Source organism: Pyrgilauda ruficollis, unplaced genomic scaffold (assembly GCF_017590135.1).
Source record: "Pyrgilauda ruficollis isolate IOZ18807 unplaced genomic scaffold, ASM1759013v1 scaffold194, whole genome shotgun sequence".
NCBI lineage: Eukaryota > Metazoa > Chordata > Aves > Passeriformes > Passeridae > Pyrgilauda > Pyrgilauda ruficollis.
This window is the reverse complement of record NW_024518540.1, coordinates 6,299-32,229: the sequence shown is the minus strand read 5'-3', so window position 1 is coordinate 32,229 and position 25,931 is coordinate 6,299. Positions and strand designations below refer to the sequence as shown.

Here is a 25,931-nt window from a genome sequence, read left to right as displayed (position 1 = left end):
ACAAATTCTCTTCATAAATCCTCTTATATTCCAGGTGAATTTGCTTAGGCTAGGTAGTTGGAAACAGGGAAGATCTAAAAAATGAAGTAATTTTTCATTTTTAATAGAAAAGGTAATCCTTCAGCAAGAAAGTACTCTCTTGAAGACTCATTGCTTATAATTAAGGACTCAAACAGAGAGCGATATTTCTATGACTAGATTCTTTTATGTGAAAATTCAAACCTTGTCAGAATTCAGGGTGACTTACCAAATTGTACTCAATATTCAAATGGTCTGCTTACTGTTACAAGATCTACATGTTGTAGAAGTCTAAGTCTTAATCTTGGGTTCAGACTAGGGTACTTTTAACTTCAGATCAAAGTGAATTTAATTGGTTTCTTCCAAAGAGTTTATTTTGGAGACTAACTAGGAATTTATTTGCTAAAAAGCAAGGAACAAGGAGCTTTCTCATAGGTATTAATTGTATTATTCTTCTTGATGACCAATAACATTTTCTTGTTCACAAGACACCTCTGCTGACCAGCTTCCATTAGAGGACAGACATGGCCTCTGGAGATGCTGAGATGGCTGTTTTTGGGGAGGCGGCTCCTTACCTCCGAAAGTCAGAGAAGGAGAGAATTGCAGCCCAGAACAAACCTTTCGATGCCAAGTCATCTGTCTTTGTGGCTCATCCCAAAGAATCCTTTGTGAAAGGGACAATCACGAGCAGGGAATCGGGAAAAGTCACTGTCAAGACTGAGGGGGGAGAGGTGAGTCAAAAACAAGGCTCAAGGACAACATTTTCTTCCCTCACTGCATTCTTAGCTGACATATGAGGATCTTTTGTTTCCTTGGCAGACCCTGACTGTGAAGGAAGACCAAGTCTTCTCCATGAATCCTCCCAAGTATGACAAAATCGAGGACATGGCCATGATGACCCACCTGCACGAACCCGCTGTGCTGTACAACCTCAAAGAGCGTTACGCAGCCTGGATGATCTACGTAAGTGGCAGCAGCAGCTTCCTCTGGGCAGCCTCAGGAGCTGCTGGGCCAGGCTCAGGGGAAGCCAAGGTGCTGTGTCCCTTCCTTGCAGACCTACTCGGGTCTCTTCTGCGTCACTGTCAACCCCTACAAGTGGCTGCCGGTGTACAACCCCGAGGTGGTGTTGGCCTACCGAGGCAAGAAGCGCCAGGAGGCCCCTCCACACATCTTCTCCATCTCTGACAACGCCTATCAGTCCATGCTGACTGGTGAGTGCTTGATTTCCTTTGAGCTGCTCTTGAAATTGTCTATCTGTAGAGGGAAATGTAGGGTATTCTCTGGAAATATGGTGCCGCAGTTAAAAAGAATTGTGTGTGTGAAATTAATGGAAGATTAATGCATTTAACTCTAATGGTCTGTGAGAGCTGAGTGTCAATGCTCCCATTAGAATCATTAAAGATCTGGACATAACCTAGAAGGTGTAAATTCACTGGAAAGAAATCACCTATTTTGTGGTGTGGACCTTATGCCTATAATAGAATCTTACATATATGGATGGATTAATGTATGTTAATCATTAAATTAGTCTCAGATGTAGAGCACAGGGTACAGTTAAATGACACATACCCTATAAATAATGTGCATAATATCAATTTAAGTTTCAAGCATCAGTGCTGACAAATAAAACAGAGAGCTCTACCTTAAAGAGGTATGTAAGCCTCACCTGAGACCTTAATATGCAAATAGATTTCATTATGTAGATGATGGCCATGTGATCTAAATTACATACAGCCTTTAATGATCTCTGTAACTCATGCACTGGTCTGTAGCTGCACCTATAAATCAATTGCACTGTACAGGGAAAACAAAGCTTCATAAAACAATATCAAAGAAAAAATAAAGCTTTTAACATTTAAATTGAACGACTTAAAAAAAATTCTTTCTGTTTTCCCCTCTTCCTTTCACCTCTTATTTTTTCTTCCTTATATATGCATTGCAATTAAAGGTGTGCAGGATTTTAGAACTTTTTCTCCTGTTCTTTCCTTAGACTCTGGGAAATACATTCAGAATAGAGAAACAAAAAATGAATGTTGTCAAAATATAATCTCAAGACTGCATAATTTTTGTATATAGAGGGATTTAAAAAAATAGAGGTGAAAAAGGATGAAAGATGTTGGTCAGATGTTTTTGTAATTAACGATGCCTCCAAATTTTGATAATATTATTCAAGAGACTTTTACCTTCTGGAGAATTTACATACAAAACAATTACAATCCTTAATATTTTCATAAACTCTACTTGCCTATTAAAAGAGAAATAAGTAGCTTGATGGAAAGACAATGTCAGGAAAGACATAAGACTACTGAAGTTTCTCTGCAGTGATTACTTTATAGACCCAGTTGCTAAGATCTGCAGTGCTGCTGACAGCATCAAAAGTACCCACTAGAATTCCCTGGGCACTCTTTGCTATTTTCTTTTCCTGGATCCTCTGGAAGCTCCAGTTCTTATTTTTCTCCTAGTTCTTATTTGTCTTCTCTTACCTCTGTTTCTTACCTCTGTCTCTTCACAGATCGGGAGAACCAGTCCATCCTGATCACGTACGTACACCCCCTGCGCGGGTCCCTGCGGGGCTGCCCGGTGCCAGGGCACCTCCTGCCTGACCACGCACCCTCTGCTTCTCTCTTGCCTTTGGCAGCGGAGAATCCGGGGCCGGGAAGACTGTGAACACCAAGCGTGTCATCCAGTACTTTGCAACAATTGCAGCCAGTGGAGAGAAGAAGAAGGAGGAACATGCATCAGGCAAAATGCAGGTAAAGCAGTACATACATGTTGGGATCAATGCTTTCCTTTTTTCCTGACATGATTTTTGGAAAGGAAACTAGCAATAGTTATCACCCTGCAGGGAACGCTTGAGGATCAAATCATCAGCGCCAACCCATTGCTGGAGGCCTTTGGAAACGCCAAGACTGTGAGGAACGACAACTCCTCACGCTTTGTGAGTTATTAATTAGTACAACTGTCAACATCAATTTGAATATTCTTGCTGTCCAGATTGGTAAAATAAGTCTCAATTGACTTTCCTGCTGCTTTCAGGGTAAATTCATCAGAATCCATTTTGGTGCCACAGGCAAATTGGCTTCTGCTGACATTGAAACATGTAAGACACCCTTCTGCCTGATCCCCCTTCCCTGCAGCCTTCCCCACTTCTTGTGCTTGACTGTGTCCTACCTTCCTTGGCAGATCTGCTGGAGAAGTCCAGAGTCACTTTCCAGCTCAAGGCGGAAAGGAGCTACCACATCTTTTATCAGATCATGTCCAACAAGAAGCCAGAGCTAATCGGTAGGAAAGATCACTAACTTTTTTTGAAGGAAGATCACTGAGCAACAGTTCATTGTGTTATCTGGAAACTAAATTAAGCTTGTTTTTCTCCTTCTGTTGCTTTCAGACATGCTTCTCATTACCACCAACCCTTATGATTTCCACTTTGTGAGTCAAGGTGAGATCACAGTCCCCAGCATTGATGATCAGGAGGAGCTGATGGCAACAGACGTGAGTAACTTCGGCAAATGATTATGTGGTGGACTTGAGCCTTGGTATATGTACATTGCGTTTCTGTTCCCAGAGTGCCATTGACATCCTGGGCTTCAGTGCTGATGAGAAAACAGCCATCTACAAGCTCACAGGGGCTGTCATGCACTATGGGAACCTGAAGTTCAAGCAGAAGCAGCGCGAGGAGCAGGCAGAGCCTGATGGCACAGAAGGTATCAGCAAAGTCAGCAAGTTTTCCAAAGGAGATGGTCTTTATTACATAAGGACTTATGCAGATTTCAGGCTTTAAATGTGGAAACTAAGAATGGCAGTAGTTGCTCCATGCCATTTGAGGCATTTATCTCATTTAATGATACCTCTACTTTTTCCTCTGTCACTACTATATAAGAGATCCAGTGTACACTGACAGTAAGCCAGGAGACTTGCATGTCAATTGCTCTAACATTCTAATCATACTTAAGTTGAAATACGCCTTGCAACATCTGCTGTAGTATGGAGCAGCCTTAACAAGACAGAAGGCTGTGCTCCTCCTCACCCTCACCTACTGGAGAGAACTCTGACATGAGATGTGTACTTCATTAGTCTCTGTCATAGTAGGAAGGACAGTCCATACCTCCATCTTTCTGAGTGATAAATCCTCCTACTATATGACTAGAAGTCTGAAGTTCCATGCTGACACCTGAAAGAGAAAAAAGGCAAGGAGCTCTCTTGAAGAATGTTTGCTGAATCTGAAGCTCAGGAAGAGTTATAGACTCTGAGTTCTGAACACAAATGAGAAATTAGCTTTTTTAGCTTTGACAGATACTGTTGTGCAACCTTGTGGAGAACACTGTTGGGACAGTCAAGCACTGACTTTTTGAATATCTACTCTTCTGTCTTTTCTGGTGATAGTTGCTGACAAGGCTGCCTACCTGATGGGTCTGAACTCAGCAGACCTGCTCAAGGCCCTCTGCTACCCCCGTGTCAAGGTGGGGAATGAATACGTCACCAAAGGCCAAACTGTGCAGCAGGTAGACAAATATGGTAATGTGGAGCATGCTATGATGGTTTCCACTGATTCTCCTCTGCTGTGTATAGTAACCTCCAAAGCTTTCTCTATGCTTTAGGTGAACAATTCAGTGGGTGCCCTGGCAAAGGCTGTCTACGAGAAGATGTTCCTGTGGATGGTTGTTCGCATCAACGAACAGCTGGACACGAAGCAGCCCAGGCAGTACTTCATTGGTGTGCTGGACATTGCTGGCTTTGAGATCTTTGATGTAAGGAGCACAGCTCTCCTAGAATTTTTGTAGAATTATAATTGAGAATTTTGAAATATATTTAATAGAAGTGACTATTTCCCTACACTTTCTCGTAGGGCTTTTGGAATCATGTTTTTAATCCCAAAAAAACAAGAGAATAGAAAACTAACCTTCTCATTGCTCTAAATTAGAAACCTCTCTTTTCTAAATATCCTAGAGAGATAGCAAAGGAAAAATACACAGGAAGGGGACTTGCACTTAAAGTATAAGACATGGTGAATTAGGATTGTACAAGAAAACACCTTGGTATTATTGCTGATCCTTGAAAGCGTTGTATGTCTTTTTATGTCTGGCAGTACAACAGCTTTGAGCAGCTGTGCATCAACTTCACCAATGAGAAACTGCAACAGTTCTTCAACCACCACATGTTCGTGCTGGAGCAGGAGGAGTACAAGAAGGAGGGGATTGAATGGACATTCATTGATTTTGGGATGGACCTGGCTGCCTGCATTGAGCTCATTGAGAAGGTATCCTTCCTTTTCAATTTTAATATAAATTTGGTGTTCTATGCTCGCCAAGAGAACTAAGAAGCATGTGAGAATATTTTGGCTTCTTCAAATATATACTCTGTGAAAGTGGCAACAGGGTAGAAGTGTTTTTGGAGATCATTACTCAGATATGAAGGCTTTTGGTTAGAGAATTCATTGCCAAATTACAAAATGAAGTGAAAAATGTGGTTGTGTTCTCTAAGTACTTACCAGTAAACAGGTTTTATGGAGAGAACAGTATTTCACATTGTCATATCTATAATAATTTCATCAGCAAAGGCATTTCCATAATTTTGAATGAAACAGCAACACTGAAAAAATTGAGCCTTACTTGATTTTCTCTGACTCAAAGTCACTTTGGGAAGAGCTTCCTTTTCTGGTTTCAGCAACTTTCCAGCCAAGAGATGTCTCCTTTCTAATCTGTTTCTCCCTCTTGTCTGTCATAATCTCTCTCAGCCCATGGGCATCTTCTCCATCCTGGAAGAGGAGTGCATGTTCCCCAAGGCAACTGACACCTCTTTCAAGAACAAGCTCTATGACCAGCACCTGGGCAAGTCCAACAACTTCCAGAAGCCCAAGCCTGCCAAAGGCAAGGCTGAGGCCCACTTCTCCCTGGTGCACTATGCTGGCACAGTGGACTACAACATCTCTGGCTGGCTGGAGAAGAACAAGGACCCTCTGAATGAAACTGTCATTGGGCTGTACCAGAAATCATCTGTGAAGACCCTGGCTTTACTCTTTGCCAACTATGGTGGAGCAGATGCAGGTCAGTTTTATGGAAATTGTATTGTTAATGTGGGAGACCTGTCACAGAATTAAAGCCATAAACACTAAACATTTAAAGTTCTTTCATGTTAATTTTAAAACTTTTTGTTTTCCTTTATTCAATTTGCAGAGGCTGGTAGTGGCAAGAAGGGAGGCAAGAAGAAGGGTTCTTCCTTCCAGACTGTCTCAGCTCTTTTCCGGGTATAGTGCTGTATCTCTTATCTCTGAAATGTGAAGAAATGGGGTGAGCTAACATTAAATTTGAGAGTGCTATTTTATATTATTATAAAGGGGGTAAATTTCTTTGGAAATTCCACATCAGGTTTTCCAGGGTCAATTTTAACATTGCAAATATGTCCAAAAATAAGCATTCAGTTTTCAAAATCATGGAAATCTAATTTGTAGTGGTTTTATTTCTTATTTTTTTTATTAGCAGATATCATTCAGCTCTTCATATTTTTAGGTCTGTCTCACTAGAAGGGTTATATTAGTATTCCTCCATTTCTGTTGAGGAGTTGAAAAGAATTTCCAAGGAGATATATGTTTCATTGTAAAAAAATCCCTATTTTTTAAAACTAAAGTAGATTGACTTCTGAAGGCAGAATGTGAAAAATTGAAGTAATTTATTTTTCGTGAATGTGTGAAATTATATATAAGTTTTCACTGAACCAATAGCAGCACTGTAGTATTTCAATCTGGTGCTCAGTGTCTTCAAATAGAAGAAATTTTTTGGCTTTTGTGGCTTTATCGAAATGCTCAAAACCAGCTTGAGAACTTTGCAAAATCATTACCTTGGTGCATCAAACACTCAATAAAAGGAAACTCACACTGAAAACTGGTTACTCTAGGAGAATCTGAACAAGCTGATGACCAATCTGCGGAGCACTCACCCACATTTTGTGCGCTGCATCATCCCCAATGAGACTAAAACACCTGGTAAGAACCCCAAGCAGAAAGATCCTGGCTCTCATACATCCATTCCCCTCTGCTCTGCAATCTGTGCCACTCATTTGTGCTCTGCATTGCCAGGTGCCATGGAGCACGAGCTGGTGCTGCACCAGCTGCGCTGTAACGGCGTGCTGGAAGGGATCAGGATCTGCAGGAAAGGGTTCCCCAGCAGAGTCCTCTATGCTGACTTCAAACAGAGGTGAGAGCTCTGCTCTTGTCAGCATCATTAATGGCAATGTTGGTTCATTTATGGGTCCATTTAGGTTGTGCTCTGTTTTCAAAAAAACCAGGGGGTTTAGAGGCTAGTGTGTGTTGCTTGGAAAAAAACGGCCTTATCTTCCTCTGATTCCAGATACAAGGTGCTTAATGCCAGTGCCATCCCTGAGGGACAGTTCATCGATAGCAAGAAGGCTTCTGAGAAGCTCCTTGGGTCAATCGATGTGGACCACACCCAGTACAAATTTGGACACACCAAGGTACCAACCCCCCCTTCACTGCCTGCCTGGGCTTTGCTCTCTCTACCTGACAGTGATGTGCTGCAACATTGCCTCTCTCAAGGTGTTCTTCAAAGCTGGGCTGATAGGGATCCTGGAGGAGATGAGGGATGAGAAGCTGGCACAGCTCATCACCCGCACCCAGGCCAGGTGCAGGGGCTTCCTGATGAGGGTGGAGTACCAGAGAATGGTGGAGCGCAGGTACACCTTCTCTTCTTTCCCATGATCAAAAAGTCATTTTGATCATGGGAAAGTGTTGACATTCATCAGGCTGAGAATATTCATTGCATTTTTTAATTATGCCTCAGGGAATCCATCTTCTGCATCCAGTACAACATTCGTGCATTCATGAATGTCAAGCACTGGCCATGGATGAAGCTGTTCTTCAAGATCAAGCCCTTGCTGAAGAGTGCAGAGTCTGAGAAGGAAATGGCCAACATGAAACAAGAGTTTGAGAAAACCAAGGAAGAGCTTGCAAAGTCTGAGGCAAAGCGGAAGGAGCTGGAGGAGAAAATGGTGAAACTTGTGCAGGAGAAAAATGACCTGCAGCTCCAAGTACAGGCTGTGAGTTTATCATCTTTAGTTTATCACTTAGAAAATAAGTCTATACATTCGGACTGTTCTTTAAAACAGAAGATCAGACTATAGAAGACCAAAACTCATAAATTTGGGAAATTATCCATCATATGTATGTGAAGCTGGGGAAATAAATTCTGGCAGTGATGTGGTAAGCACTCTGACAGAGAGTTTCAACTGGGAGTCAGTGCTCTTGTCTTCAGAGGAAGGAGGCAAACATAGATCCTTGAAATGAGGTAGAATAACCAATTAATTTTGTGGCAAAATGCAAACCACACTTAAAAGTGGTACTTGTGAATGCAGGTACAGGAAAAACTATCCCCTCTTTTCTTGGTAATTAGCAGCTAAGATCCTTCTGTTGCTGGAATTGAAAGTCAGGTTCATCTGCTACTCAGTGATAAAAGAGACAGAGCAGAGAAAGTTCAAAACATTAGAATCTACAAAATTCTGTCTCCCCACCAGGAAGCAGATAGCTTGGCTGATGCTGAGGAAAGGTGTGACCAACTCATCAAAAACAAAATCCAGCTGGAAGCCAAAATTAAGGAGCTGACTGAAAGGGCTGAAGAAGAAGAGGAAATTAATGCTGAACTGACAGCCAAGAAGAGGAAATTGGAGGATGAATGTTCAGAGCTGAAGAAAGATATTGATGACCTTGAGCTAACACTGGCCAAGGTGGAGAAGGAAAAACATGCCACTGAAAACAAGGTATAAGGTAGAACCTATCACTGGCACTCTGGAAAAGACTTGTCTTGTTACAAAGTTTTAAGAGCCATTTTCTGTTTGTGTTTGCTCCCTTCTTCTCATAGGTAAAAAACCTGACTGAGGAGATGGCAGCCCTGGACGAGACCATTGCCAAGCTGACAAAAGAGAAGAAAGCCCTCCAAGAGGCCCATCAGCAGACCCTGGATGACCTGCAGGCAGAGGAAGACAAAGTCAATACTCTGACCAAAGCCAAGACCAAGCTGGAACAGCAAGTGGATGATGTAAGCACAGAGCCATAGAGCAGGAACAGGACAGGTATGGAGTCCAAGCTGGCTGGCAGAGCCCTGATGGTCTTGTTGTGTTCAGCTGGAAGGGTCCCTGGAGCAAGAGAAGAAACTGCGCATGGACCTGGAGAGAGCGAAGAGGAAACTGGAAGGAGACCTGAAGCTGGCCCAGGACAGCATCATGGATTTGGAGAATGATAAGCAGCAGCTGGATGAGAAACTCAAGAAGTAAGTGTGACTCTGGGATTCGTGAGTGCTGGGCTGCAGCACTTGTCTCTTTTCTTTGAGCTCGATGTGACCAGCTGATCAAACTAAAATTCCAGCTGGAAGCAAGAATAAAGGAGGTAATGGAAAAGCTGGAAGATGATGAGGAGATGAATGCTGATCTGGCAGCCAGAAAGAGGAAACTGGAGGATGAATGCTCTGAGCTGAAGAAAGATATGGACGACCTTGAGTTAACATTGGTCAAGGCTGAAAAGGAAAAGCATGCCACTGAAAACAAGGTGCTTTTTATTTCTGCAATGTTTAATAACAGTTGCTGTGTTGATGTATAGGCTGTAAAGATTCAGTAAACTTGGATGCTTACATGCTGCTGTGTGAGGAGATCTATGGGCCTGGTATTGAACCTGGGCACCTCTGTTGTGCAGGAAAACCAACCCATAAGCATGCAAAAATGCATTAAAATTAAAGTTCAGCATTGCTGTGTGACTTCTGAAGGATTGATATATAAGCAGAGAGATTGTAGAGTGTGACCATAAAATGGTCAAAGCCTCTTTGGGAGTCTAACTGCAAGTTCATTGTCTGTGTTCATGTTATTAGTGACCTTGAAGTGTTTTGCCTTACAACAGGTCAAAAATCTGGCTGAAGTAGTGACAGGTTTGGACAAGACTGTTGCAAAGTTAGTGAAGGAGAAGAAGGCCCTGCAAGAAGCCCAGCAACAGGCACTGGATGACCTGCAAATAGAGGAGGAGAAAGTTAATACCCTCACCAAAGCTAGGATCAAGCTGGAGCAGCAAGTGAACCACGTGAGCATGTTCAACACAAGGAGAAGGAGCAGATTCTTTAGTTGTTCCATCAGTCATGTTTATGTATGTTTATGTTGCAGGCTGAAGGATCTTTGGAACTTGAAAGAAAAGCATGTGTGGACCTTGAACGAGCAAAGAGAAAACTTGAGGGAGACTTGAAACTTGCACAGGAAACCATAGTAGATCTGGAGAATGATAAACAACATTTAGATGAAAAATTAAGGAAGTATGAGAAACAAATTAGTAGATAATTTATTATTTGGCTTTAACTGGACATATTTTCTTTTAATAAAACATCTCATTCACAGGAAAGACTTTGATTTTAACCAGATGCAAAATAAAATTGCAGAACAGCGAAATTCAGGTACTCATTTGCAGAAGAAGATCAGAGAACTGCAGGTAAGAGACTTTACTTCATCATTACTGTTTGCTTGTTTTAAGGTGTAGTACCATGAGTAATGCTTGCCCAGAGTTTGGCATTGGCTCTGTCAGACACAGGGGAAGCTTTCAGCAGCTTCTCATAGAAGTCACCCCTGTATCCCCCCCACTGTCAAAACCTGGTAGTGGGGGGATACAGGGATGCAAACCCAAGCAAACTCAATACAACAACAGAAAGCTGTGATCTAAAGCTAGAATGAGTTGATCCATAGGTCCTTTCTGCCAGTAAGTCTTTACCTACAATGCCAAAACAGTGAAATTTGAAGGAAGTTTGTTTTGCTTACAGTCTCCAAAACAAGGTTCTTGGTGTACTACTGTGACAAATATGCAGTAACCTAAGCACTGAATGACCTGTTCCCTGTTTAATTCCTGATGTGCTATTCCCTCGTTGTCCAGGCTCGTGCTGCAGAGCTGGAAGAGGAGACCATGAGTGAGAAAACAACACGGACAAAAGCAGAGAAGCGTTGTGCTGAGCTGGCTCGGGAGCTTGAGGAAACCCGCGGGAGCCTTGAAGAGGCTGGAGGAGCCACCACTGCTCAAACAGAGCTCAGCAAGAAGCGCGAGGCAGAGTTCCAGAAGATGCGCCGTGACCTGGAAGAGGCCACGCTGCAGCACGAAGCCACGGCTGCCGCCCTGCGCAAGAAGCACGCGGACAGCACAGCTGAGCTGGGCGAGCAGATCGACAACCTGCAACGCGTGAAGCAGAAGCTGGAGAAGGAGAAAAGTGAGCTGAAGATGGAGATTGATGACTTGGCCAGTAACATGGAGTCTGTCTCCAAAGCCAAGGTATGGAGTTTCTGTCATGTTACTGCCGTATTATACACACCCTAATACATGACTTTGATTCTGTTTGTATTCTTCTATCACATCCAGTTGCATTGTTTTTCACCTTGAGAACTGTATGCTAGAACTTAGTGGTAGGCCTCTTTTTTTACGTGACTTTGACACACAGGCAAACCTGGAGAAGATGTGCCGCACTCTGGAAGATCAGCTGAGTGAGATTAAGTCCAAGGAAGAAGAACATCAGCGCATGATCAATGACCTCAATGCTCAAAGAGCTCGTCTACAGACAGAGTCAGGTAATACACCCCTATATCCCCTCAAAAGGAACAACATGCAACCAATAATAACAAGAAAAAACCAAGGAAGAAGAACATCAGCGCATGATCAATGACCTCAATGCTCAAAGAGCTCGTCTACAGACAGAGTCAGGTAATACACCCCTATATCCCCTCAAAAGGAACAACATGCAACCAATAATAACAAGAAAAAAGATTTATGCTTTACTCAAATTGATCTATTCTCTGTAAGCTGGTATACTGTGCTTAAAAGAAATATTGATTTTAAGTGGCAATCTGTCTGAAAACTTTCTTAGGTGAATATTCACGCCAGGTGGAAGAAAAAGATGGTTTGATATCTCAGTTATCCAGAAGCAAACAGGCATTCACTCAACAGATCGAGGAACTAAAGAGACATTTAGAGGAAGAAATAAAGGTAAAGTCACTTCCTGTAGGAGGCTGATTTTGGATTGGGAATCTGTTTTCTTTATGGATATCTCCTACTCTCATGTTAAATCAGAATGTTAGCTGTATCATTTTAATTTTTGAGATATCAAGCAAGGTGAGAAATTTTACCTCTTCCCTCTGTGGTGTGAAAAGCTGAGGAAGACATCCCCTCCAATGTGGATACTGAGATAGGGAAAAACAATTTTAGGTCTTTAATCAATTTATGATGACAAATAAAAAATGATTGAGAGATATCTAAAAAGAAACTGAACATCTTAGTCTACTTTTTCACAGTGGCATCTGAAACTTTAGAACATATTTAAAAGGATTCAATAATTTGCAGCTGTATAGCTGTCATTTAGAATTTGTCCATCATCTCTCCTGAGAAGGCAGTCTAGATTCTTGAAACATGGAATGAATATGCCACTTTTTCTTGATGTGACTTTAAATGTCATAATCCAAGAATTTTCAACAACTTCCATCAAGTTACCATTTTACTATCTCATGGGAAATTAATTGTCCTAAACCAATTGTCCCCACAGGCCAAGAATGCCCTGGCCCACGCCCTGCAGTCAGCTCGCCACGACTGTGACTTGCTCCGGGAACAATATGAGGAGGAGCAGGAGGCCAAGGGGGAGCTGCAGCGAGCCCTGTCCAAGGCCAACAGCGAAGTGTCCCAGTGGAGAACCAAATACGAGACGGACGCGATTCAGCGCACGGAGGAGCTCGAGGAGGCCAAGTACGTGGTGATAGAAAAAGCAGAAAAGTAAGACTGAAAATTCAAAGGTGACATTGAAAGCGAAACATCAGTATATAATGAGAAATAAGTGAGGGACCTGATTTGCAGAAGAGCAATAGAAAATGAGAAACTTTATCCTATAATATATTTAGTATCGTAGAAAAAGCAAAGTACAGCATAAATGTAGCCCTTAGCACTGTGTGACTGTAAACTGCAATTTGATTAGGCACACTATAATAAAAAGCACGCACTGATACTCAGCATTAATGTGAGCTGACCTTATGTCTCCCAGGAAGAAGCTAGCCCAGCGCCTGCAGGATGCAGAGGAACAGGCTGCAGGATCTGGTGGACAAGCTGCAAATGAAAGTGAAATCCTACAAGAGACAATCTGAGGAGGCCGTAAGTATCTCTCTGAATGCTTGGCAAGAACCACTTTCCCAGAGGGTAATCTGGCCATTTAGTAGACAGATATAAGCAATTTAGAAGATACCAACAGAGATGCTCATCAATTTCAAATGCTCTCATATTCACTGAAAGGCTGACAAAATGGTCTCCCCTTTGAGAATGAAAACAATGAGCCCTTAAGAAGAGTACTGAGGAGGGCAAATGCACATAGCATTTTTTGCATTAAAACCACAAAACCTCTGATAATTTTTATGAATTATATCCCCAGTGCAATACATAAAGAAATTTTGCAAATACCTTATTTTTAGAATTTTTGATAGCAGAAAGGGAAGTTGTTGTAAGTCCCACCCCAAACCACTTTGCATTCTGCTTTTAGAATAGTGCAAGGAACCTTTGCTTGTTTCTGGGCATGCAGCATTCAGGGATTGACTGAGGATCCTACAGCCCCTGAATTTATGATTGTCTGAGCATGGCTTCTTCATTGTGGAAACAGTCCAGCAGAGAATAGGGCTTCTGGTTCAGTTAAGGGGATATATGAGAATGACTCTGCAATCTCATTAATCTCACTGTGGTGGGTGGAGTTTGGAGGTTTGTGACTCCACCCAGGCCAAGGCCCACTAAAAATGAAAACCCCAAAATTCTCACTACCAACTCCTTCTCCCTTCCAGGAGCAGCTGTCCAATGTGAACCTCTCCAAGTTCCGCAAGATCCAGCACGAGCTGGAGGAAGCCGAGGAGCGGGCTGACATTGCAGAGTCACAGGTCAACAAGCTCCGAGCCAAGAGCCGGGAGTTCCATAGGAGGATAGAAGAGGAAGAGTGAGGATGTCACAAGGCACAAAAGTGACCTGAGGGCTGCACAAAATGTGAACCTCTTGGTCACTTTCCTTCTGCCATGAGCCTTTGTACCCACCTCAGTGTCTAGTGAATAAAGACTGTAGTAGATTCCTCTGCATACACACTATGGCCAGTGGTTTTGTTCTTTGGGTTTTGTGTTTCTTGGGCAATTGCATTGCAGAAGAAGTTTCCTTCCTTTTCCTCTCTGGGAGAAGGGAAAAGCAGGGGTCGGTGCTGGATTGAGGATCTGCAAACTTAGAGGCTGGCCATTGCCATGGAGACTCCTGAAAAATCCAGCCTGTGCTCTCTGCTGTCTCCAGCAGCTCTTTGTCCAGCTCCTGCCTAATGCTTCTCCCATTTGCCTTTCAGCACAGCTTCTTTTCCATGGGAGAGTCAAGAGAGGGTGATCCTTTTGCTTTTTCCTTTTCCTACTCTTGTTTGTGATGCTGGCTCTCATAAACCCTAAACATCAGTCTCTGAGAGAGTCATCAGAAGGTGCAGTGCACTGCACTGTGAAGGACTGATAGTTCCTTGACAGCGATGATTTCAGTCACAAAGAGCAGTTACAAGACACCAGTAGTGTCCCTACATTGTGCCATCTCCCTCACCCTAGGATTCCTCAGCTGCTGCCACCAGCTGCTGCCAGTTTCTCTTGAGTTGGCAAACAGCTGAGCTTGCCTGGGGCCATGTGCTGTTAGGACTGTCAGGACTGTCCCTTAGTGCCCAGCTCTCACACGCCACATGGCTCCAACACACCTCCTCACCACACTGACAGAACACTCAGAGGATTTTCCCAGAAACCTCAAAGGCCATGGGGCTCTGTGTATACACTGAGTCAAACAGGTTAGTGAGAGCTGAGGGCTATGAAGTTAATCTGGAAATCTTTTCAGCAATATCAGCTCATGAAATTGCTCCCACTGTTGCAGCTGTATCCCTTTCTGAAGCTGTCACAGCCAGCCACCCCATCTCCATTTTGCAGAAGCCCTTGATGCAGACCAGTGAGGGGTCAATGAGCCCTACTGTCACATGAGACACCTAGAGAGTTTCTTTGATGACTTGTCCAAAAGCATTGTCCCAAAGGACACCAATGGGGAATGACTGGCATGTCACTGAAGAAGCAACCTTCTCATTGTGGGTGTAACTGTGTCTGTTCTGACCTACTATAGGTATCTTTATGTTTTTTGTACAATCAGCAGCTTCTTCCTCCAGCTTTCTGCCTGTTTCTCTTGCACACACTGTCTTATATTCACTGGTGTCTGCAGTAAAGAAATGCGGAAATAGGGCTAACAACATCTGGGTTGTCCTCTCTTCTGGCTGGGGAGTGCAGACAGCTGAGATCTCTGGAAATAGCCTAACATTCCCTAAAAAGCGAACAGTAGCTTTATCAAGGCCGTAAGTATCTCTCTGAATGCTTGGCAAGAACCACTTTCCCAGAGGGTAGTTTGACCATTGAGAAGATAGATATAAGAAAGTTGGAAGATGCCACTCATCAGTAATGGTCTTCTAATTCTCTGAAAGGATCATAAATCAGACTTGCCATTGAATCACAAAAAGACTACTGAGGAGGGCAAATGCACATAGCATTTTTTGCATTAGAACCACAAAACAACCTGTAAGGAGTCTTATAACTGATATCAGTAATACAATTCACTAAGAATTTTTGAAAAAAACTTCTTTTTAGGGTTTTGATAGCAGACAAGGAAGGTGTTAGAATTCCTCTCCCACACCACTTTGTGTTATGCTTTTATAATTGTACAAGGAACCTGTCCCTGTTTCTAGGCATGCAGCAGTCAGGGATGCCCTGAGGGAAGTCTTACAGCCCCTGAATTTATGATTCCCTGAGCACAGTTTCTTCATTGTGGAAACAGTCCAGCACAGGGTAGGGTTCTGGTTCAGTTAAGGCAATTTTTCAGAGGAGCCCTCTTGTAATCGATGTCTCTTATAAATTCCTAATCCACTTAAGGATCTGCAGATGTAATTGAATATTTGATTCTGCACTAACAACATCACATTTCCATCTGCCCATTTTACTTCCTTCCCACATTCCAAAGCAAAATTATGTTTAAATCCCATTATACTCCTTCTACAATGGATCTTCCTCAAAGGCAAGAATGAGGAGCCATGTGTGAGGGTGACATGAGCACTGGAAGAAATGGTATGGAGCTTTATGCTTTCCCCCAAGGGAAAATCTGCACCTCAACAAAGCCAAGGTGCAATAGGAACAACGCCCCTGCTCACTGGACACCCTGTGGAGCAGCCCAGGGAGAGTGACTGAAACAGTTCTCTTGACAACAGTGATCTGGCTGGACCTTCATAGTGCAGGCACCAGGAGAGGCCTGGGGCTCTGAACACCCTCACTCCTCCTAGGAGGAGGTCCAGCTGTCACACATGAGTACTTCCTGGACTCTTAGGCCATTCACATGGTCTACCTGTATGGAACGTCAAAATACACAAACAATCAAGATATTCTTCCCTGTAAAATAGATTTGAACATGGCAGTCTGAACCCAAGCAAAGCCCACCTGACCTTCACTGTTCAATAAAAAAGAAGAGCAGAGCGACATTGGAAAGAAGAAATCCTCCTCATCATCTTCTTTGTCTTCCTTTCCTGCCCTGAGGTTTTCTTCTGTAGAGGGGACATATTCCCCTGGGACATGTCAGCAGGACCAGCTTCCCAGGAGACAGGCCTGTGAGAGGTAGGGTCAATTTCTAGCACACACTGCAAATCCAGGCCATCTCTCCCTCAGCTGGTAGAGCAGCAGGATAGGATCAATGGGGCAGAACAGCAAGTGCTGAGGACCTGGCACCTAGACTGAAATGGGTTTTCAGGGCAAAGGATGGAAGTCCCAAGTGGTGAATGTCAGTCTGAGGTAAGAGCACATTCAATGGGCCCCTAGATCATACCTGTAATGCAAATCAAACAGTGGGGCAACAGGGATTTTCCTCTTTTACACTAAGTATTAATTAGGACCTTCTCAAAGACTCCCCATGCAATCACTGCTGATTCTACCATGGCAGAATGTGCAGAGGAAGGGCTTGAGAGACACCCACCCCCAAAGATGCTGTTTCTGTCCCAAAGGGATGGTTCCATCTGGGAGTCTCTGTGCAGCTGAGGCTGCATTTACAGAAGAGCCCTCCAGCTCCAGTGCCCTCAAGTCATCTCCTTCCTGTTGCTGACAGGGATGAGGTCTTTCCTCTCTTTCTGCCCTGGCATGTGGCAGTGAGTTGCCCACAGCTGCAGGAGGGAGGGGCTTTGGAAGACCAAGAACAGACAATTGCCCTATTTAGGTGAGCTGTGCTTCATGTCTTGGTTTGGTGGATCCCTTGTCCAAGGAGGAATCTGTGGCCAGAATGTGACTTTTCCATGATAATAGAGCTACTGAGATGGACACAGGCTGTCCCAGCATGAGTCTGCCAAGAGACTTGTGTCTTCAGGGGAAAAAACTGTGACCTAAAATACCCAGAGCTACATGGCAGGTAAAGAATACATGAGCATCCTGTGCTGTGATTTCTATTGGCTTTTAAAGCAGAGGTATGCAGTGCCACACTTGGAAACCACATCATGTATCTGCCACAGGAGCTGCCCTTTTGACCACACCATGACTTATCACAATTCCCTGCCCTGATTACCTGACATGGTTGTCACATTGCAGACTTTGTGAAGGTCCTGAGAGATTTTTGGGACAGGGACATCCAAACACTTTGGCAGGGTGAAATGGCATCAGAGTTCAAAGTAACTGAGAAACTGGAAAAGTTGTCTCAAATCTTCAGAAGTAAATGCAATAAAGAGAAATAAAGTACTTTTTTGATGATTAGTCAAGAAAGTTTATGGCTTTTGAATTAGGAAGAAAAGTAAGTGGAGGTTATAACCCATCAAAACTTAACTTTGGGGGAAAAAAGGTATATTTTGATATTTCTGAAGGTTTCTATAAAATTTTTTGGTTTGCATTTGTGTTTGTATGTTATTGTGGCAGACCTAGAATGTTTTCGTGGTAGGAAAGAGTTCACTGGGTTTCGTTGGTAAATAAGTGAATAAGAAAAACAGCATTTTTATTTTGGATAATATCTTTTGAACAATATAAAATTATTAAAATATCATAAATTATAAATACTTCGAAAATATAATATGCTGTACTTGGAAAATTATCATATTCATTAGGATTCTAAACTCATATCACACTTATTGAATGTTTTATTTTGCAGGGATTTATTTAGGATTCTTACATCTTGCTATAATTTTCAGTCTAAACTAATAATTTCAAGCAACATGTGCTCTTCCTAAAGCCATCTTTAGATAGATTATTCTAGTCCTATGTGTTCTCCTGGGAATTACAGCACAGCTTTATTGAAGATCCATATTACATTATTAGGACACATGTAGAACACCCATGAGAAACCAAAGTTTTACTATTCTTAATGTGTATCCTCTCAAAACTGAAAGCAAATTTGGAGAACCCTCTTCTTCCAATGTAAATAATTTTATTTCATATTGCTGTTCTCATTTCTTTTCTTTCCATGCTCCTTTTGCCTTTTCCTTCTCCTTCCATTGCCATCAGAGCCTGTCCACCTCACTCACCTGTTTGGTAACTGAAGATTTTCAGTTACTCTGGCATGTGATGGAAAGGGCATCCTGAATGTCACCTCCTCATCCAGAGCCTGCTGCTCATGTTTCTTTCTCTGACGTATGCTGTGAAGATGGGAGGAATTTGAGTAACCATAGAAATCTCACGAACAGAAAGCAGTTTATCATTAAGTCTAAAAATTCTGAGTGTCAACTGTCACTAATCTCTAGCTGTTTTTGCCCTCCCTCTTCACTTTTCTTTGCAAGACTTACTTTTCCTCAGTGGGCAGACACTTTGCTCTCACCAAGAAAATAAAGACATTCCTAGGTTTAAAATATTCTGTTGAAACTTCAGAAGTCCCACATGTTTTCCCTTCTGTGAGATCAGCTAATAATTGCATCAAGCATTGCAGAAATGAGTCTCCAAAGGAAGGGGCAGGATCAGAAGAGCACAAAGCCATCTCAGTCCATTCACAGCTACCCTGAGATACAAGGATGCTCTAAGCAGCAAAGATCAGCTCTCTCCTGTTCTGTTCTTGCAATGGCCAAACCAGTAACTGGCCCAAAGTACCTCACCAGGTTAGTTAATCTCTCCTTTGTTAGGCTCATCACTGTTTTTTTGCTATTTGCTAGACTTAATCCCCAAAAAGTACCTCACCAGGTTAGTTAATCTCTCCTTTGTTAGGCTCATCACTGTTTTTTTGCTAGACATAATCCCCAGCTGGTTTTTTATCCATCCATTTTAGCACTGCGCATCTGGAATGACAGCTCAAGTCTCTAAAGACTCATTTTACCCAGGTAAAAAATTACCCAGATCAAATATGCCAAAAGCAGAGAAAGTACTCAACATATTTAATTTAATTCAACACAATACCCATCTTTCAATAGAAATTCAATGTGAAATTCATTCTTACCATCTCCAGGGTCCAGTGTTCAGCCACATCTTAGCAAAAGTGTCACAGTGAGAAGCTTGCACCAGAGAATTAATGTTCTGGCATTTCTCCTTGTCTCATGCCAGCATTCCTGAGAGGTCTTACTTTACCCAGGGATCTTCAGTAAGAGGCTACACATTCCTTATCAGTCGTTAAGGATCTGCAGGCAAAAAGGTCCCTCCTGGCATGTTTTATAAATATTAACAGCATAGCTGAGAATAGCGTTTGCAAGCTGCAAATCCCATTGCATTTGCAAGCTGCAATTCCCATTGGAAATTTTCCTTCTAGATTAATGTAAAACTAACATGAAGCAGCAAAAAATGCTGCACATATTCTATTTTTTAACAAGAAACCTGGGTGCTTATCTTTGCATTTTGAATCAAGTCAGTATATGAGACAATGTCTTTTCTTGCATGTTGATAATTTCATTCCTACAGCTAAAGGCTTCTCATTAGAAGATAAACTATTCTAGTAACCCTGTCTATTTTCCAAATCTATGTGATAGTAACCTTTTTTTGGCAACAATAAGTATGCACATGTGTTCCAGGTGTAGCATTTGGATTAATTTTGTTTTCTTGGTTCAGTCTACTGAAACTAAGCTATTTCTAAAATGAGAAGGGAGAGAATAGATTAAAAGGATTTCATCACAATTCTTGATTTTCATCTCCAAAGTATGAAGCTCCTCTTGAGATTTTTGCTCTTTGAGACTGAAAAAGAAATGAAAGTGTTGAAAAGTGTTAGCACATTCTAAAATGGATGATGTTGTAGTGAGTTTGTCTCCTGGATTCCTATAAGAGTGACAGCAGAGCTCAAGCCCTTTCCATGCCAGCAAAACTTTTGCCGCATCAACTTCTCATTTAAATGCACCCACATTACTGCATCTTCTCTCTCCACTGCCTGTCCCTCCTCTCTTTACATCCCCTATCCTGCATTACGCCTTCTCAACTTCCCACTGATGAGTGCTCCCATTCATCTCACCCTCACCCACCTGACCTCAACATGTCCTTGGAGGTGTGTCCCTTGCAGTGAGCCCCTGCCCAGGCCCAGGGTGGGACAGGCTCACACACACTGCTCCTCTCTCTCCCAGCTGTGTCTGAGCTTAGTTTACATGGGTCATGGTCTGCCAGAGAAACAGTACATCCTGCTCATTCCTTATCCCTCCCATGGCCCTGAGCACCTCCCAGCTCCTGATCAGGGCATCAGGGACCCCAGTTACCTGAGGAGGAGCTGCAATGACCTGTCCCCAGACGCAAGGAGACACAGCTGTTTGTGTAGGGCACCTGAGCCTGCTCTCCAGGTCCTTGACCCACAGCAGAAGGTTTCCTACTGGAGCAGAAGCTGAGCATCTCTGAGCTCTGTCCAGCCTCCCAGGGCTCACTAGCAGGAGCTATTTGCTTTATCCTGTGAGCTTCGTGTTGTTAGGAAAATAAGTAAGTCACTTAGAATCATGCTTTTATTCTTCATCTAGTGATGGTAGTAATTACTTATCAAGACCCAATTTCACTCTGCACTGCATCTTATTATCCCCCTGAATCTCTACTGCATCTTTCCCATGAAATGCCATGCCATTCTGTAAGCAGTAAAACCTCACAAGGCCTAGATCAGAGGACATGTCCATCATAGAAGCATAATCAGTGTTACATTGGAATCTACTGATGCTTATTGATTTGAATGAATTATACCCAAAGATAGAGTCAGTTGGAAATAAATGTCATAGCAACCAATCTTCAGGAAAAGTTTCTGGACTCAAAACTCCCCAGTCACAATCTCAGTGAGGCATGATGCTACCTAACATGTGAAATTTTCTTTATGAATCTACAAATGAATACTTCATCTACTGCCCACTGAGTGAATGTCCTACTGGATAAACAAACATCCTGAAGACATATCTGAAATTTCAGATTGTACTGAGAAACTAGTGAAAAAGTAGAAACTAATGAGACTGCAAGAGATAATTGATGAGCATACAAAAATTATAAATTGAACATAATTTCACTGCTGCACCATGGTGAAAGGGGAAATGGGACCTCGCAGTTTATTTTCTACTACAGTAGAAAACTCTGCTGGCTGCCATAGGGCAATCTGTTTATAACAAGATTCAACCTAGACAAGATGAAAAGGCCTTCCTTGCCAAATGTGAGTAGTCAGCCGTGCTCATTTTCAATCAGTTTTTTCAAGCTGCATAACAGAATGGATGAGAATTATATGAAGATCTGATCACTCTTTTCCTAAGTTTATTTTTAGTAGTAGGTTATGACGTCAGAAAAAGGACCATGGGGCTTCTTCCACTGAATAAACTCATTAATAAAAGTATTGAAACATGGATAAAAGTAATGAAGAAAATATCACTCTTCCAGACTGTGAAAAGTTTTCCACACTAGAACGTTATAAACTCTAGTCTCCAGTTTACAATGCAAATCTAAAAATTGTGAGATTTTGCCAGGTGCTAGGCTGGAAATCTGTGTATGTACATACTTTTATTTGTTGCTAAATATTCTCTCTCTCTCTCTCTGCCTGCTAACACAGAGCCTGAGATAGAAGAAGTCATATCCTAAGGGCTGGCAGACAGCGAGTCAGCTGCTTGATGTCTTTCTCAAGATGGTTCTATTTTCAGCATGCTCCAGTCTCTTCTTCATGGGAAATGTCAACCCTGCAATACCTTGCCCACCCCACATTGCTGAGCAGGATATTCTGTGTCCAGGGTCTGTGCTCAGACTCCCTCTGCTCCTTTTGAGTGTGCTGTGCTTTGCTCTCAGCTGGAGCAGAGTCCAGGCCTGCAGTGACTGGGAGCAGAAATGGAGACAGTGGTGGGCAGGATCTATTTAATTTTTCTTTTAGTGTTAAGGCATCGCTGCTGCTTTCAGTACACCCTTTCCTAAGGACTAGCAGCCCAATAGCTGCCTGGCCATGTGCCTCACTCCTACCTGTTGCAAGGCTGGGTCCATGTCCTGCACAGCACAACAGGAAAAAACGCCCCAAAAGTGCTCTGCTGATTAGACTGGCTTTGTCATTTGCCACTGGGAAAGCAAAGATTTTCAGTTCCAATTGTGAGGGGAGAGAATCCCCAGCTGTCACCCTAGGAGAAGCCTCAGATATCCCTCACTCTTCTTTCATTATCTCAAGTAAGAGTTGTTACATACTTCCTCTGTCTGAATTCTATAAATCATAAATTTAATCTTTTTGCTCAAAGAAAAACACTACCTTATTTTTACAGACATGGGGATGCTGTGATTTTTAGCTGTTAAAATCTTATATGGTACATGTAAAACCATGATAATTTGCAACTAATTTTCCATTTTTAGGGACATGCAGAATGTCTTCTATATCTCATCTTTCAGGGAAACTTAATTTAATATCCTTTAAATAGAATATACCTTCATATTTATCATTATAATATCTTTCTATCCATTGGTATGTATCTCAAGATTCTAGAAATCACCTCAAGTGCTCTATACATGAGCTGAATTTCAAGAGTTGATATATTGTCCATGAGGGAATGTGAGCTACAACAAGTTTCTGCTTTTCCATTTTCAGTAACATGACCTTGGATTTAGTTAGAATCAATAGCAGGTTTTTGCCTGATGGCACAGAAAATCCTTAGCAACTAACCTTTTAATAAAGAAATCAGTTAACTTTTTTTTCAGACAGGAAAAAAGCTATTAGTTCATAATGTGAAAACCACATAATATTTCCTTTAGTATATATGAAAATGATGGTCTGACCCCGGCCCCTCTTACTAAATGGTACTCCTTCAGTTTGATTTTTATGGGATATTTTCATGCATTTTATCATTTGATATGCAAGATTTTGACAGGGTTTTTAGAAGACAAAGTCTCTAGTTTCATACGTAGTCATGATCTAAGGAAGCTCTTATATTCCAAAGGCCATGGTCTGTACTGCCAGTAGGAGAAGTCTAAATACGACAGAACCAACTGTAGAGAAGAAATCTTAATGAATTTTTAAAGTGAAAATTATTAAAATAAGTAATTTGGTTTATAAATTTAGTTAAAATATATAAGGAAAGTTTTCTTACTGATAACTATGTTCAGAAAAATAGAAATCTTGGCTTTTATAGCTTTTCTGTATTCAGTGTTTGTTGTGACATTAGATTAAAAGGTTTGCAATCAAGAATTTTGGTCATTAATGGCATTCCCTCCCCCCCCCCAAAATTCCAATCCTTGTCCAATGATCAGTTTTTTCTTTGTCTCTCTTGTGTTTCAGTTGCTGACAAGGCAGCCTACCTGATGGTTCTGTACTCAGCAGACCTGCTTTGACCCTGTGTTATCCTTGAGTCAAAGTTGGGAATGAATTATTGACCAAACCTGTGGATTGTTTTACGGGAATTAAGGCAAACTCCTCTAACAAGGAGATGTGGCTGATAGCCCAGAGGAAGTGCTTCTCTATCAGTGCAGCACTGTGGGCAACAGACAGAAGGAGCTGGTAGCCACTGCCCAGACAGGCACTGTGCTAGCACAGACACTTGTTGGGATGGATTGCGTGACTGACATGAGCTGTGACTGACAGCTATAAAATAATTGGAAGGGAGAGTCAAGGAAGGAGAGATGAGGGAGTTGCCCTGATGAGATTCATCCCCAGATCCTGAGGGAACTGGCAGATGAAGTGGTTAAGCCACTATCCATCACACTTAAAAAGTCGTCGTTGTCTGATGAAGCTCCACTGACAGAAAAATCCTCATTTTTAAAAAGGAGCAAAAGAAAGACCCAGGGAACTACAAGCTGGTCAGCTTCACCTCTCTGCATGGCAAGATCATGGAGCAGATCATTCTGGAAAATATGCTATGATACATTGGCTGGATGGTCACACACAAAGAGTTGTGGTCAATGGCTTGAAATTCAGGCAGTCACCAGTAAGAAATTGTGTCCCCTGGCAGGTTGTTTTGAAATCAGCATTATTTAACCCATTTGTCAAGAACATGGACAGTAGGATTGAGGGCACTGTCAGCAAGTTAGTTTGCTGATAACACCAAGCCATGTGTTGCAGTCAACACACTGGAGGGAAGATAGATTCTGGTTGGATATAAGAGTGACATTTTTTAAGAAGAGGCCATTAAGACACAAGCCCCAGAATAAGGGAATGCCCCTGGAATCACTGGAAGTGTGCAAGCTCAGGTTGAATGGGGCTTTGAGCAACCTGATCTAGTCAAAATTCCTACCCACAGCAGTGGTGTTGCACTAGATGATTCTTTTAAGGTTTCTTCCAACCCAAACCATTCTCTGATTTGTGCTCTAAGTTCTGTATGTCCATGGAAGTCAGAGATTGCGCACACAGGACTTCTGATGCCCCCTGCATTCACTGGTTTACACAGGTTATTTCTGAGCTCCTCCTGTTCAGGGCAGAGGGTGTTTCCACCAGCTTCTCCCTGCCCTGCACAGGGGGCCCAGGACTGAGCTCTGGATGTGAACTCCAGAGGGTTCCATGCTCATCCTTGGAATACGCTTTTCATGCCCACGCCAGTGCTTGATGTTGGATATCTCCTTGGATCACATTTACTGACCTTGCCCTCTGGTCTTCACTGAGCTTTACTCACTGAGCTCTTTTAATAATCAGAATGGCAACAACCAGGAGAAGAGCGTGTTTAAAGGAGCTTCAGTGACCGTGATATTTGTGATGCAATAGAAATGCTGGACTGAGGATGTATTACAGTAACACCACAGTCATGCAATAAAAATCTGCCTTGAGCACACGAAGAAACCATTGGAAATGCAGCAGTATAGTTCACTGGTTCTACATCCAAATTTTCCAAATGCCTCGACTAACTGAACTTCTCTCCTTATGTCTCTAGACAAATTATTTATAGTGAATACATTCACAGCATTGGTAAGATACAAAACATTTCTAAATATATCTTATTAAATCAAATGACTATGCCATTAGTTCAGTTTGCCAGACAATGCTTTGCCAAAGAATGTTTGCCAAAAAATGTTTTGACCGAAGAAAGGGGAAGAATGCAGAGCACCTGCCAACCAGACTCTATAAAAGTGTCTTTGCAGTGCTCTGCCCTGTCTGCTAGAAAAGTTTCAAGGTAAGTGCACTGGATCTAGCTATTAGGTATTCCCATTATTGCATATTATACATATATATTTTTTCCTTTGAAACTGGTTTTGAACTAATTTTTTCCATCTGCTTTTAAGGCTATAGTATCTATTCTATCTATACTTTTTTATTATTTTATACTTGAATAAAAGGTTCCTTTAACATATTTCATATTCTTAAATATGACACTACAATCCATAAAGCCAAAGTAAAATCTGTACAGTAACATAAGACACAAAAGAAATTTTTTCAAGGTTATTATATATTATTTAAGGATGAAACAATATTTTTCTGGGTTTAAATAATTAAACACAAAGAAGACAACTTTTGGTAGTTTTAGCAATTCTAGTAAGTGCTCAGTTTTAAAGCATTA

The 25,931-nt window shown here is 42.0% G+C and overlaps 1 protein-coding gene across 1 annotated transcript; it reads left to right on the top strand.

Annotated features, from left to right (window-relative positions):
- Positions 1–527: 527 nt before the first annotated feature.
- LOC121352723 (myosin heavy chain, skeletal muscle, adult-like) lies at positions 528–13,998 on the top strand. Its single transcript, XM_041465911.1, is given in 30 exon segments — positions 528–749; positions 838–981; positions 1,073–1,229; positions 2,531–2,558; positions 2,657–2,771; positions 2,864–2,956; positions 3,055–3,118; positions 3,202–3,300; positions 3,407–3,510; positions 3,584–3,722; positions 4,402–4,520; positions 4,617–4,766; positions 5,105–5,275; positions 5,753–6,080; positions 6,192–6,262; positions 6,910–6,997; positions 7,091–7,208; positions 7,362–7,485; positions 7,568–7,704; positions 7,812–8,067; positions 8,542–8,784; positions 8,886–9,062; positions 9,148–9,293; positions 10,399–10,489; positions 10,925–11,314; positions 11,481–11,607; positions 11,904–12,022; positions 12,576–12,772; positions 13,065–13,128; positions 13,846–13,998. Coding segments are annotated over 30 exon segments (4,419 nt in total). The 5' UTR covers positions 528–542.
- The last annotated feature ends 11,933 nt before the right edge of the window (positions 13,999–25,931 follow it).